Source organism: Pistacia vera, unplaced genomic scaffold (assembly GCF_008641045.1).
Source record: "Pistacia vera cultivar Batoury unplaced genomic scaffold, PisVer_v2 Contig80, whole genome shotgun sequence".
In the NCBI taxonomy this organism is placed as follows: domain Eukaryota; kingdom Viridiplantae; phylum Streptophyta; class Magnoliopsida; order Sapindales; family Anacardiaceae; genus Pistacia; species Pistacia vera.
The window spans coordinates 358,154-373,869 of record NW_022196668.1 but is presented as its reverse complement, the minus strand read 5'-3'; the positions used below and the strand labels follow the sequence as shown (position 1 = coordinate 373,869).

At 35.4% G+C, this 15,716-nt stretch overlaps 1 protein-coding gene across 1 annotated transcript; it reads left to right on the top strand.

Annotated features, from left to right (window-relative positions):
• Positions 1–11,440: 11,440 nt before the first annotated feature.
• LOC116117135 (F-box/FBD/LRR-repeat protein At3g26920-like) lies at positions 11,441–12,781 on the top strand. Its single transcript, XM_031403154.1, has 2 exons — positions 11,441–12,364; positions 12,740–12,781. The coding sequence occupies exons 1-2, from the start codon at positions 11,441–11,443 to the stop codon at positions 12,779–12,781; spliced, it is 966 nt and encodes a 321-aa protein (XP_031259014.1).
• The last annotated feature ends 2,935 nt before the right edge of the window (positions 12,782–15,716 follow it).

Below are 15,716 nucleotides of genomic sequence, written 5' to 3'. Positions count from 1 at the left end.
TATTCGGTTCGGTTATCTAGTTAACCGATTTTCAAACCGGTTTTCAAATTCAATGTATTTCATTTTGTTATATTAGCCAAACTCCTTGATGTCTCTAAATGAAGTAAAGTGTTTTAATAATTCATTGTATTAAAGCCTCTAAAAATTAAAAGCATCCATCAAAATATTCATCAGATCTCTTGCTGAATTAGAAGATGCATTAGGTTGCTGAATCGATAGTGGACTATTGATCGTGGAGCAATTGAGCAGTGAGGATTGAAGATCTGAATGGTGAAGGAAACTGGAGTCGTGGTCGACTGTCGTCACTGTTCGTGGTTCAAGGAACTGCAGCACAGCAGCTGTGGTCATCGTTGGGTGGGTGGCTGGTTGTGGGTGGTCACTGGAGGTGTGTCAGCGAAATGGTGTTGGTGATATTGCAGATGGATGGGTTTGGAGTTTCAATTTGATGGTGGGTGTGGGTGGCGCTGGTGAAGATGGAGTCTGGAGAGTGGAGTGGAGGTGGAGAAGAGAATCAAAAGTCAAGATGGGGTCTGGAGAGTGGAGTGGAGGCGGAGAAAACAAGAAGAGATATTGAAAAAAAAAGGGCAAAAAAATTAAAATATATTTTATTTATATATATTGGGTGAAACCGGTTTCGATTAACCAGTTTGGGAAATTCTCAAATTGAAAACCGAACCGATTTACAAAAAAACCTAATTTTCGGTTCGGTTCAGTTTCCAGATTATTTCTCCCACCCCTAGATAAATGTAGTTAATAGTTTTTCTTCAAAGAGTTGTGACACGACTTGTCCCAACCCTCCCTATCTCACAAAACCCAAGCGCTCCCATGAGACTTAGATGACCAAGTCGTGTCAAGTGAAAAATTGTAAAACAACCTGTTTTTTGAATAAATTTTTCATAAAAACATTCTCTTGGGTTCGTTATGAAACACACACATTTGAAAATTTGAAAACATATCACAAGCATTTTTATAAGATTCGAAAACGTACGGTATCAGATCTTGATATATTTTACAATCAAAGTATGAGGTAAACATATGAAATAAAACATATTTTCTATAGTGGAAACAAAACATGATATTTTTACACACATGATGAGATGATGATGTGTGGGCCTAACCTTGGGAAGGAATCATCTCACCGGGCACAATCTTCCTGTGAACCCCGGGGGGGGGGGGGGGGGGGGGGGGGTGGGCTGCCTTTTTTAAAAAAAATGATATTTTTACCACATGATGAGACAGGTGGTGGGCTAACCTCGGGAGGATATTCCTTGGCAAGATCTTTCTGAACCTTTTTTTTTTTTTTTGGGGGGGGGGGGGGGGGGGGGGGGGGGGGTGTGGGTTAGGTAGTTTTTTAAAAGGTGAGTTGAAATACTTGGTGAGTGTATGATTTATTAAAAACATCTTTTTGAAAAGCTTTTATATGTGCAACGATTTCTTGTGCTTACTAAGAACACTTTAATGAACTTGTTTGTAATTCTCTAAACCTTTCATGTGAAACGAATATAACATGCTTGAAACTCTTTTTGAAAACTTAAAGTATAATGTAAATGCTTATGGTTTTGAAAAAAAATGTTGCAAACATCTGAGTCATTACTCAATGAATGTTATGCTCTGAAAAATAATAATAACTCTTTACGACATTACAAAATCTGAATCATATCTAATATCTGAATCACTCAAACTATTCTTTGAATCTCAAACTGAAAACTAGTGGATGCTTTGTTAAAAACTTTTCTGAAACATCTTAAAGTATGCAATAAACCTTTATGCCTTATTGAAAACAACACTTCTTCAAACATGTTGTAAATATCTGAAATGTTCATATAACTAATGTAAATAATCTATAGTTAGTTAAATGGAAAGAATTGTATATTTTCAATTCATTGATTTATCATTAAGGAGTTACACCCTTTATATAGAGAGTATACGATCTCCTAAATTCCCTAATTATGTCAATTGTAGATTACACAATATTTTGTCTAACATAATTAGGAGATTACATAATCTCTAGAATATTCTAAGATTGTATACCTGACATAACTAAAAGATTACATAATATTTACCTGATTACAAAATATTTACACAATATTATGAAAATCTTAACACTCCCCCTCAAGTTGGTGCATAGATGTCACACATGCCCAACTTGTCTAACACTTGTGAGAAAATATGTTTGGAGACAGCCTTGGTAAGAATATCAACCAATTGATCCTCTGATTGAATCTTGGGTAGTTCAATAATCTTTTCGTCCAGTTTTTCTTTAATGAAAAATCTATCTACATCAACATGCTTCATACGATCATGTTGAACTGGATTGTGAGCAACGTCACATGCTGCTTTATTGTCACAATATAACTAGATTGGTTGATTAGGTTGATAACCCAAATCTTGTAGTATAAATCTTAGCCACAAAGCTTCACAAACCCCAAGTGCCATTCCCCTAAATTCTGCTTCAGCGCTCAAGTGTGCCACAACATTTTGTTTCTTGCTTCTCTATGTGACTAGATTACCTCCTACAAAAGTGAAATAATCAGAAGTAGATCGTCTGCATCCATTGCTCCAGTCCAATCAGCATCAGTATATGCATGCACATTTTGGCAGTCCTTATTTTTAGAAAACAAGATTCCCTTTCTAGGAGCATGTTTTTAAATATCTCAGGATATGCATAACTGTATTCATATGCTGCTCTCTAGGATTATGCATGAACTAACTGACTATACTCAATGCGTAAGCAAGATCTGGCCTAGTGTGAGACAAATACATCAATCTTCCCACAAGTCTCTAGTATCTCCCTTTGTCAACTGGTACTTGATCAATCTCGACTCCTAATTTCAAGCCTGGTGTATCAACTAGTTGACATGTTGACATACCAGTTTCCTACAACACATCCAAGGCATACTTTCTTTGTGATAGAAAGATACCTCTGTTAGATCGAGACACTTTAATTCCGAGAAAATATTTCAAAGAACCTAGGTCTTTCATATCGAATTCTTCTGATAAGTACTTTTGCAGTGTCTTTCTTTCTTCTAGATCATTTCCTGTAACCACCATATCATCCACATATATAATAAGTGCAGTGATCTTTCCTTGCTGTTTTTTAAGAAATAGTGTCTGATCTGAATTGCTCTGATGGTAGCCAAAAAACTTCATAGCTTTGGTGAACCTCCCAAACCATGTCTTCGGAGATTGTTTTAACCCATACAGTGACTTCTTTAACTTACATACCTTTTAGCCATGTTTCCTTGGTAAAATACACCATGGTGGAGGATCCATGTAGATTTCTTCAGACAATTCTCCATGTAGGAAAGCATTCTTCACATCGAACTATTGTAATGGCCAATCCAGGTTTACAGTTAATGATAATCGTGTTGATTTTAGCTACGGATGCAAATGTCTCTATATAGTTGATCCCATGGGTTTTTACTAGTCTTACTTTGAATCTCTCAATTGTACTATCAGCTTTATACTTCACAGTGTAAACCCATCAACATCCAACAGTCTTTTTTCTAGGTGGACGATCAACAAGTTCCCAAGTCTCATTCTTCTATAATGATTTCATTTCCTCATTCACAGCAGTTTTCCATTTTGGATCAGATAAGGCTTCCTGCATACTATTAGGAATATATATAGTAGATAATTGATTCACAAATGACATATTCAATTCTGACAGACGATGGTTAGACACGTGATGACTTATGAGGTATTTGACTTTACTAGATAGCTCTAGTTCGTATGTTGGTTTGGGAATCTCTCTAGTACTACGTGATGGTAACTGTTTCCTAATTGGTTCAGACTCAGTTGGTTCAAACTCTAAATCAAGAACATTCTTATCAAATGATGGTTGTGACATACCAAGAATAAGAGACTCGAACTGAGAAGCTTCTATGGATGGGTTTGATACCACCTCCACATTTTCATCATCCATTTCATCTTCTTGTCAAACAATAGGTCTAGTTTGTGACTCATGGTCTCCCACATCTTGAACATCATCCTGAACTGCATAGTCAAGGTTTGAATTTCTTCTTGACAATACTCCCCTTGAAGTTCAGACTCAGAAGGAAAATACATCAACTCTTCATGGAAAATAACATCCATCGTTACAAACGTTTGTTGAGTTGGAGGATGATAACATCGATACCCCTTTTGATGAACATCATACCCAACGAAAACACATTTTAATGCAAGAGGGGACAAGTTGTTGCGTTGATGTTTAGGAGGTGAACAAATGCGATACATCCAAAAACATGAGGCAGTAAGTTTGGGATCATTGAAGCATTTACTGCTTTACCAAAAGCTTGAAAAGGTGTCTCGAACCGAAGAGAACTAGAGGGTACCCAATTGATTAGGTAAGCTACAAAAGTAAGTGCTTCTCCCCAAAAGGATAATGGCATGTGAGCCTCTATTAATGAGGCATGAAAGACCTCCAATAAGTGCTTATTTTTTTGCTCAGCAACACCATTTTGTTGGGGTGTGTTGGGACTTGGGGTGTGTTGGGACAGGTAGTCTGATGAATGATACCATGTGTTGCCAAGTACTCTTGAAGATCTAAACTTTGATATTCTCCTCCGTTGTCACTTCGAAGGACCTGAACCTGTGCATTATACTGCGTAGAAACCATTTTTGTGAAATCTCTAAAGAGTAAATTAACCTCCCCTCTAGATTTCATTAGACATACCCAAGTCATTCTTGTACAATCATCAATAAAAGTAACAAACTAACGGGATCCACCTAAGTAGTAACTTGTGATGGCCCCCAAACATATGAATGTATAAGCATAAAAGGACTTGGACTTTTGTTGGATGTTGTTGGAAATGGGACTCTATGGCTTTTTGATAGTTCACAAACATCACAGAGGAAGTTATTAATATCATTTTTTTTTTCAAACAAACTTGGAAAAAGTTTCTTTAAGTAACCAAACGAAGCATGTCCAAGGCGCCGATGCCATAACTAGATGTCAGATTTCTGTTTATCTCTTTTCGAGTAATCTACTGTCAAAGCTTGCTTTAACACGGTAGAATTTTGTAACTTTAAATCCAAGTAATACAACTGCCCCCTTTTAACACCATAACAAATCGTCTACTTTGTTTGAAAGCTTTTAAACTCACTAAAGTCAGGCCAAAAAATCACCACACAAGATAAAGCTTTGGTTATTTTGGAGACAAACAAGAAGTTAAAATTTAGGGATGGAACAACTAACACAGAATCTAAGTGTAAAATATTTTTTAGGGTTAATGATCCTTCCCCAATGACTCGGGTTGACTCACCATTGGCATGCAGTAGAAACATTTTTTTGTGGGGATGTTTTAAAGTTATAAACATGCCTAGAATCGAATGTCATATGATTGGAAGCACTAGAATTAATTATCCATATACTATTAGAAACAGATGTACACATATGTAAAGACTTACCATGATTTCCAACAGTGGCTACAAATGAAGAAGTCTGTTTGGCATCTTCTTTCTTTTTCACAACAGCAGCAATAGAACTTCTCTTGTTGTTGTTGAGCTTGTTGGGCTTCACCTGTACATGCTAACTCTCATTCTGACCTCCCATAGCTGAAGTTTCAGAGAAATTTGGAACCGGGTTCTTGCGAAGAATTTCTCCACACGTTTTTTTTTACTTTTGACTTTTGACTTTGACTATTCTAATCCTTTTTTTATTTTTTATTTTTTTAACCTTTTTTTTACTCTTCCTTTTTAGGATTAAAGAAGCAAAAAAACAAACGAAGAAAAATAATAAATAAATAAAATGAAACAAAAACGAACAAGGGAGTTTGAAACACAAACTCTTTCCTCTGGACTAAATCGGTTTCTGATGCAAAAAAAGAGACGCCGACAGCAACAAATCAGTGGTAGATCGGAGTCTTCAGTGGCAGATCAATCACGGCAGCAGCAGTTCAGCGGCAGATCAGAGTCGTCGGCAACAGGTGGAGATGGTGGCGACAGTCAACGATGTAGGCGTCAGAGCTGCAGCGTTTCTGCTTTGGGCTTCTTCCGGCGACGTAGTTTATCTTGTCCAAATTTGAGGAAATTAGCTAGGATTTGGGTTTGATGGCAAATCAGTAGTGGCTTGGTTGATTTGCAGCTGAATTTTTTTTTTTTTTTTGGGTATTTTTGTTGTTTGTAGCAGCTAAAGATAGAGGTTGGATTTGTTGTTTGGGTTGTGGTCAAATATTGGTTGAATATATATTAGTTTTGAGCTAGAGGTTTGTGTATTGATGATGGTTGATATGGCAGGAGGTTGAATGGATGATGGTTGGGTTTGATGGATGTTGTTTTCTGGTGACCAAAGTTTGGAAGATTGGTTGGTGGGTGTTTTCTTCTTCTTGGATTGACGACGATGAGATGATACTCACCAGTGATTTTTCCAGCAGCTACTCTACAATGAGTAATTTTTTTTTTTTTTTAATTAGAGAGTGGCTTTGATACCAAGTTAAATGGAAAGAATTGTATATTTTCAATTCATTGTTTTATCACTAAGGAGTTACACCCCTTATATGGGGAGTATATGATCTCCTAAATCCCCTAATTATATCAATTGCAGATTATACAATGTTTTGTCTGACATAATTAGGAGATTACATAATCTATAGAATATTCTGAGATCGTATACCTGACATAACTAAAAGATTACATAATATTTACCCGATTACAAAAGATCTACACAATATTATGAAAATCTTAACAATTCTAATACTAAAAACTAAATTTGATTCTAAACATTCTAAAACCGAAAGCTAATCCTGATACTTAATCTAATACTGTTATTGAAACTATTAGCTGATACTAAAAACTATAAGCTGATATCTTATTCTGAAACTGTAAATTGATACTAAAAGTTCTTTTGATATTCTGAAAACTCATGTTGAAAAACTTTAGCTCATAGCTGATACTGAAAACTCTCACCACAAATAGTAACCAAGGGTAAATCCATCCAACTCGAGAAGATCTATCATTGTACGGATTGGGCCACTAAATCCGTCCTGCCTGTCGAAATCTTGCATCGCTTAGACCTTCAAACCCAGTAACATCCTGCATCGCTCAGGCCAACACAACAAATCATATGCATGCGTAGAGTCATAACCGAAAATAAAGGGGATGGGTACTTTGCCAGGTGGTTTGAAAACCAGTCTTATCTCAATCCTCTATCTCAAACTATCATTTTTTATAAAACATTTACCGAATTTCATATACAAGAAAATCCTGCCAACTATATGAAATCTCATGCAAAATGGGGGTAAAATACAAGTTTATAAACATGTTTCAAAACTGACAATTTAACCCATTTTCGTTTCTCTTTCAACCAATTACCAAAAGCATGAAAACTCCATTTATTCATGCATGGTAATACTTTTCAGCTTTCAACAAGCTAGGCAGATAAACAATTGCATGTGTAATATGTCCAAAACACATTTAATTTAAAATAAAATTATAACCATTAAAATAGTCCACTCAATTTGACATGGAAGCTTGATAATAAAAGAATTTGTGTTTGTTTGTATATGTGGATGATTGTATTAAAGTAGCTATAGAGGTTCAAAGATGGTAACAATAGTGATGATGACGAAGAAAGTTAAGCTGAGTAGCTAAGAACTCGGGAGAGTAGGGATGATGTTGAAGAGAAATTTGGCTTTATGTTTATAAAGTTGTTAAATCCTTTAGGTGTTATAAACGGACGTTATGATAATCAAGCATGAACTCATTAGTTTGCCGTTAGTTTCGTTAAGAGTTGGTTAAGCTTCTATTAAGTGAAAAATTAGAAACTTAAGCTTACCAAAGCTTCCCTTGTAACTGTACATAAACAAGTATTGCAGACTTTTTAGTTGCTTAATGAAAATCTAGATTTCTTTTGCAACTTCCTGTTAGATTAACTCAAACATGGAAGAAATTAACTCAAACCATAGGAACGAAAATGGATTTAACTCTCAAATTTATGCCAATAATGAATTATGATAGTTAAATAAATGTATGGAAAAGATACAAATTTTGAATTTTGCTATCATAACAGATTGCTTAAAGTCATAATTGACTCATTTTTAATTTGGTTAGGTATATAATTTGTACATCAAGTCATGTTGACAAGGCGACATATCAATAGACATGCAAGGGGTTCCAATGGGGCGTAAGAAGCGCATCAGCCACCTCTTTTATGCTGATGAGTTTCTCTTCTGTAAGGCAAATCACGTATGAATGGAATAGGTTGTTAAGCTTCTAGACAACTATGAAAAGAGCTCCGGCAAAGACTCAACAAGGAAAAAAATCTCAAATTTTTTTAGCAAAAATACTAGAGATGATGTCAAACAGCAAATTATCCAAGTGGCTGGGGTTAAATCCTCTCTCCTATGACGATATCTGGACTTCCAACGTTGATTGGGAGGGACAGAACAAGAGGTTTCAAGCACATTTGGAACGTGTAAGGGGCAAACTGAGTAACTAGAAGATGAAATATCTTCACAAGCGGGAAAGAAACACTTCTAAGGCTGTTATCCAGCTCTCCAACATACAGCATGGGTGTTTTCAAAATCCCAAAAAACATCCTACAAGAGCTGAACAGATGATTAAAAGTTACGGTGGGGGCAAAAGAATGACGAAAAAAGAATCACTGGTGTTCATGGGATAAAATGAAGCTTTCAAAGAATGATGGGGGGTAGGATTCAGAGACTTTGAACTCTTCAACTTGGCTATGCTTGCTAAACAGGGATGGAGACTTCTTCATTATCCTAATTCATTGCACGCGAGATTTATCTGCCAAATACTACCCGACGGTAATTTTTTAGAAGCAAAGGTTAAAAGGTCATCATCCTTCATTTGGAGAAGCGTAATGGCAGCAAGGTCTGTGTTGGAATCTGGCTTGATGTGGCGCATTGGTGATGGGTCCAAAGTCAGGATTTGGCAAGACAAATGGCTTCCTTCCGCCATCTTCTTTTAAGATTCAAAGCCAATGCCTTGATATGGACCCGGAGGCTAAGGTGGCTACTCTATTGACCCCCAATCAAAGTCCTGGAAGTGGACCTTCTCAAAGATTTGTTCTCTGAATCAGAAGTTGACATCATCTGTCGTATTCCCATTAGTATCTTCAACAGGCTAGATAAAATTGTTGGAGATGCGCTAAAAATGGTCTCTTCTCGGTTAAGAGTGCATATCACCTGCAAGTGGAGTCCCAATCTCATCCGAGGCCAATCTTCTGCAACTAATGATATAAAAAGTGGAAGAAAACTATGGAAGCTTCCCATTACTAATGCCGAGAAATTATTTTTGGGAAGGCTTGCCAAGACATTCTTCCAACCAAGTGTAACCTTGTCAAGAAAAGAGTGATTGAGGAATTTTTTGCACCTTCTGTTGCTTAGAAGAAGAAGATGTATTGCATGCTTATGGGGCTGCGTGGCTGCCAAGGATATTTGGTCAAGCTGTTCCCGAACCTTTCAAAAGATGAACAACAAATTTCACTGACTTCAGAGAGCTGTGATGGTATTGCTGTCCAAACTTGAGGAAAAGTATTTAGCTGAATTTGGTGTGGTGGTCTCAAAAATCGGCAAAGGAGGAACGAGTTTATTTTCAAACATATGTCTACTCCATCCCAGCTCATTCACCAAGCAACTCAACAACTGGACATATTAAATTCCTTGACTCACAAGACACTCTCCAAGACGCACCCGCTGAATTCGGATCCCAGTTCAACTAGATGGCAGCACCCACTGAAGGTATCTTCAAAGTAACTGGGATGCAAGTGTGAGAAAAGAAAACGGCACAATGGGGTTGGAATTGCAAATCGGATGGCAAGGTAGATTTTGGTGACTAGAGAATGAAAAAAAAACATGCTGCCAGATGCACACGTGGCTGAATCTTCGCAGCTTCAAGCAGTCACTCTAGCAAGCATATTGGGATCAACCAAATAATCCTGGAAGGGATGCCGCCAAGTAGTCAATGATCTCCTTAGGGATGAAGAGAAGTGGGCCAAGGTGGTCTATTTCTATGGACACTAAGGTGGCTTTCTAGGAATTTTATCACTTTTTCGGGTCATATGTTAAAAGAGCATCCAATGTGATTGCTCATACTTTAGCTAAAAATGCTTAACCATCGATGATGTACTGGTTGAACTTGAAGAAGTTCCAAATTGTATTGGATCCTTAGGCGATCCTTTGAATGAATATAACTCATTTGATTTCAAAAAAAAAAAAAATAGACATGCAAATTTTTATGTAAGAATAATGTAAGAATTTCTCGGAAATTGAAATCACAATTTAATAATGAACGATCATCATTCAATCAATTTCATAATTCTAAAATTGCATATGTTATAAATTGATAATTAAGGATTATAGACAAAACGGTTTGTCATGATGATGATTCTTCAACCCTTGATAAGAGCGACAAGAGAGCGACATTTCTCCCTCCATAACACACAGGAAGAACGGTGGGTTAAGTTGTTCTACAAGTGTTTGGAAATGGGACCTACCAATTTAATATTGATTAATTGGATTTTCCATTAAAGGCACCCAATTAATTATTAAAGCCTAAGATTTCACTAGTTATCTACCAAATATATAATGAAGTATTAGTCAATCTTAAAACGATCACATAAAACCCATAAAGAGATCTCATTTGAATTATATATTTACCTTGTTTTAAATAAAACAAAATTATAATTAATATTGGCCCACAATCAGGAAAATATCTAACAAATAATACTAGAAAAATGTATGCATAGAAAATTAGATGACATAAAATAAACGGAAAGAAAAAAGCTCGTATGCTTGTCAATGTTCGTTGGTCTAAGCCTTCTTTGTACGGGATAAAAGTAAGCATTGATGCAGTTTCTAAGGGACTATCCACTATTTGGTAAAGTTTTAGAGATCATGTTGGTGATTTTAAGGGTTATTATTAGTAAGCATTGATGCAGTTTCTAAGGGACTTTTTAGCTAATTTAAGCTCCTAGATTAAATGTCACTTACCTATTTATTTATAGTTTCATTTAAAATAAATAAACAAAAGAGGGAATATAAAACGTTAGATTCAATAACTTTGGAATATAAAAGAGTAGTATCAAATCAATTTATGTTAAGAATTTGTAAGAGGAACATTATTGTTCATAAAGGCTATCTAATCTTTTAACCTTCCGTAATTAATAAATGCACATTTATGCTTTAATTCCATGAGATTTAAGTAATGAGTATGGCCAATGAACTTCAGTTGCTGCTTTATTGCATTTAATTATCACGATACATGTTCCAAGGCTAGAGACAGCAGTTGATTTTATAATCTCTTCATCTATTCTGTTTATACTCTGAATTGGGACACAAGCCGAGTGGAATAAGAATGACGACTGAGCTCAGTTTTCAATGTGACCTCTCGTTATCGCGTCAATTATCCAAAGTTTTTGGAGTTAAAATTATATATTCTCTCCTTCTCTAGTCAGACTGAATTCAAAAGTGATCAAGACATGGAGGGTCAACAACAAACCAGAAGGAAAGGAAAAAAGAGTGTTGAGATGCTGGACAGGCTAAGTGAGTTGCCTGACCCTATAATCCATCACATTCTGGCTTTAATGCCCACGGAATACGCAGTTAGAACCTGTGTCCTATCCAAAAAGTGGAGGCAACATTGGACTCATGTCCATAGTCTCAATTTTAAATACTACCCTTTTGAACGTTTCTGGCGCTTTTGTCGAGGAGCTAAAAAGTTTGAAAGATTTGTCCGTTATGTTCTGCGTTGCCGCCAACCCTGTAAGCTTCGTAGACTGAAGTTTCATGGCTCAAGAAACTTAAGTTTCTGTAACAGAGTTTTTAACTATGCTAAATTACATCGTGTCGAAGAGCTTGACACAGATTTTTGTCACTTTCCCCCACGCTTTCTGGAAAGTCAAACTTTAACGACACTCACGGCCGTACATACATTGCCATGCTCACTTGGATTTGCAGCATTGACAACTTTGCAACTCCAAAGTATTATGTTAGCAAGCGAGGATATCTTCTCTAGCTGCTTGAAACTCGAGGATCTACTCCTAATTAACTGTTCTTTGAAAGTCGAGGTTTTTAACATATCTACTCCACAGCTGATTAGCCTAACCATATCAGGTTTAAGAGTTGATTATAATTATTGGCATGAAGGCAACAGAAGGAACAAGAAATTACTAGTGATCACTGCACCGAGTCTTAAAGTCCTTTACTTTCGCGGAACGTATCCACCGCTCTTGAGTCTGAATAAATGTAAAGTTCTTGACAAGGTGAGTATTCAAATGTACCCACCAGATTGTTGCCGGCGTAATAGAGATAATTGGAAGCAGGAGTGCAATTCCGATATTCAAAGAATGGCTGAAGGGCTCTCTCATGTAAAATCGCTCACAATTTCAGTATATGTTCGTAAGGTTAGTAAAAACGTATGTATTTTGATTTGTAAGATCTGTAAACTCATTCTTTTTTTACTTTTTAAGATTTATTGGGAGAAATTGATATCCTATAGTCATCACACCTGATGAAGAAAAAATATTGTCAAACTGAATAAGGTACTTTATATGGAATTTATATGAATATTATTAATTAGTAAAGCATATATTATTTAAGTTTTTCTGACATCTATATTGTTAATACTCATTTGAGGTATACCTTTAATTTGTTGTATAAAAGATCAACATTTATTTGCTGTGAAAAAGCTTTTTCCATTTGATACTATTTGAAATTTCCTCTATTTCCATGATTTTAGATAGTCTTTCCTTATTAATGGTTTTCAATCTTTTCTGTAGGAGTCCAATAAGGCAAAGGTTATTCGACGTACCTCTCGTTGACAGTATGATGGCAATACTGGTTTTGCTTGAAAGCGTGTGAAACAGCTCCATCAATTCTGTGATTAAAATATAGGGAAACTGTTCTGGTTGTATTGAAAATATTTTGTGCTACATTCAATGTTCTACTTCAAGAAATTAGAAATACATTTAGCTTTCTTATCAATTTGTTTGGCAAAAGCTTATATGAACTAGAATCATTTAACAGTACTATGCATTCATTTTCTTGATTTAAATCTTTTATAATTGATTATATCAATGTTATCCTTCTTTGCATTATATATATATATATACATATATAATGCACCATCACTCACCACTGTCAACAATATTCTTATTCAACGAGGCCTTAAATTATTTTTTCAAAAAAAAAATGTTGAAAATATAAACAAATTGATTGAACAAACAAATTTAACTTATTAAGGATTTTGTTGGGAGCCAACATTTCTTTGTGACTTGATTTTGAGCTATAAGGACCAATATTTGTTTCTGATTTTTCTTCACTTAAAATATTTATAACCTAGAACTCAAAAGGTTGAAACCAAAAAAAAAAAAACACTTGGGTACATTCTATTGTTATACAACAGCCAATGACACCAGTTATTTTTCACTTGGACAGTGTAATTTTTTTTTATTAACTGATTGTAACACAATATGATGAAGACTGATTTGGAATGTTGATATTCACTTTGAATATTAAATATTTGGTTCTTGATTTTATGTGAGGGTTTTATGGCATTGATTGTATAATGATTAGATTTCCTTTATTATTGCTTACATCTCTGTATAAATTATCAGAGAAAGTGTTTTTCAGCAGGTTGTAAAACTATCAGAGAAAGTGTTTCTCTGAAGTTTGTTCAAATAAGCAGAGAGGAGAAGGTGGTTTCAGAATTAGTGCACTGCTTTGTGTTTTTCAGCAGCTGCAAAACTTGCAGAGAAGAGAATTGTTTCGTATCAACCAAAGCAGAAAATGTTGATGAAACAAGGTAACAGAAGCAGTTCTTTTTAGGGGAAATGTTGAAACTCAGAGATGAAAGAAGCAGTTCTGTTTCAGGGGAAATTGATAATCAGTCAAAAGGATGAACTCTTAAGTTTTCAATACTTAAGTATCAACCTGTAATTTTGTAAAAACGTTGTCGTTTTGTGTTTCCCGTTAAGTTTGTTTAAAATTAAAACCCGATTATACAAAGCTACTTTACCGATCTCTTCTTCTTCAATATAAAGGGAGAATACTGCTTATTGTAATCAGTTAATCAAATACAAAAAACTATTTAAGATGGTAGCTCTTTTTCTCAAATCTTCACAGCAGCAAGCAATTAACAATGCAATAAATACATGAAGGAGGTAATATATATATATATATATATAATATATCCATGCATAAACACTACAGAAACACCCATTTGTAGAGACTTTTTGTTTTAGTGGGGATAATATAGAAAAAAAAAGTTTTTTTTTTTTATGGTAATTGTGGCCACCCCACCTTGTCTTTGTTCAACTTGAACCTGAAAAAGAAAAAAAAAAAAAAAAAAATTGACTTCAATTCTAGTTTTATATGGTGGAATTCTCCACTATTGTTAATTATTATTGGGTAATATAATGTTGAGTCCAAACATATAGCTAATTAAGCTTCTAGATTAAAGTCACTTAACAATATTTATAGTTTCATTTAAAATAAATAAACAAAAGAGGGATATAAAAGGTTAGATTCAAAAAATTTGGAATAAAAAGAGTAGTATGAAATTAATTATTATGAAGAATTTGTAAGAGGAACATTAGTTCATAAAGGCCATATACTCTTTAACCTTCCGTGATTATAAATGGACATTTATGCTTTAATTCCATGAGATTTAAGTAATGAGTTGGCCAATGAACTTCAGTTGTTGTTTAATGCATTTAATTATCACGATACATGTTCAAGGCCAGAGACATAGTTGATTTTTAATCTCTTCATCTATTTCTTTTATACTCTGAATTGGGACACAAGCGAGTGGAATAAGAATGACGACTGAGCTCAGTTTTCATAGTGACCTCTCGTTATCGCGTCAATTATCCAAGTTTTGGAGTTAAATATATATACATTTATTCTCCTTCTTAGTCAGACGAATTCAAAAGTGATCAAGACATGGAGGGTCAACAACAAACCGAAAGAAAGGGAAAAACAGTGCTGAAATGTTGGACAGGCTAGGCGACTTGCCTGACTCTATAATCCATCACATTCTGTCTTTAATGCCCACGGAATACGCAGTTAGAACCTGTGTCCTATCCAAAAAGTGGAGGCATCATTGGACTATGTCCATAGTCTCAATTAAATGGACATTTGGAGAGCTTTATTCAGCCCGCTACTTCGTGGAAGAGCTAATAAATTTGAAAGATTTGTCCGTCATGTTCTGCGTTGCCGCCAACCCTTAAGCTTCGTAGACTGAAGTTTCATGGCTCAAGAAACTTACGTTTACGCAACAGAGTTTTTAACTATGCTTTTTACATCGTGTCAAAGAGCTTGTCACCGATATTTATGACTTTTCCCCGCGCTTTCTCGAAAGTCAAACTTTAAGGACACTCAAGGTCAAGCCTTATATATTTGCGGTTGCCAAGTCCATTTGGATTTGCAGCATTGACTATTTGCAACTCGAAAGAATTAGGTTAGCAAGCGCGGATATCTTCTCTAGCTGCTTGAAACTCGAGGATCTACTCCAATTGACTGTTCTTTGGTGTAGAGTAGAGGTTTTAACTATCTACTCCACAGCTGATTAACCTGACCATATAGATTTAACAGTAATGATTATGATTATTGGTTTAAAGCAACAGAAGGAACAAGAAATTACTAGTGATAATGCACCGAGTCTAAGTCCTTACTTGCGCGGGGAGTATCCACGCTCTTGAGTATGAATAAATGTAAAGTTCGACAAGGTGAGTATTCAAATGTGCCACCAGCTTA

Coding starts and splice junctions, on each gene's coding strand:
- LOC116117135 (XM_031403154.1), top strand. CDS start 11,441: ATGGAGGGTCAACAACAAACCAGAAGGAAAGGAAAAAAGAGTGTTGAG. Junction 12,365..12,739: donor TTTCAGTATATGTTCGTAAG/GTTAGTAAAAAC, acceptor TCTTTTCTGTAG/GAGTCCAATAAGGCAAAGGT.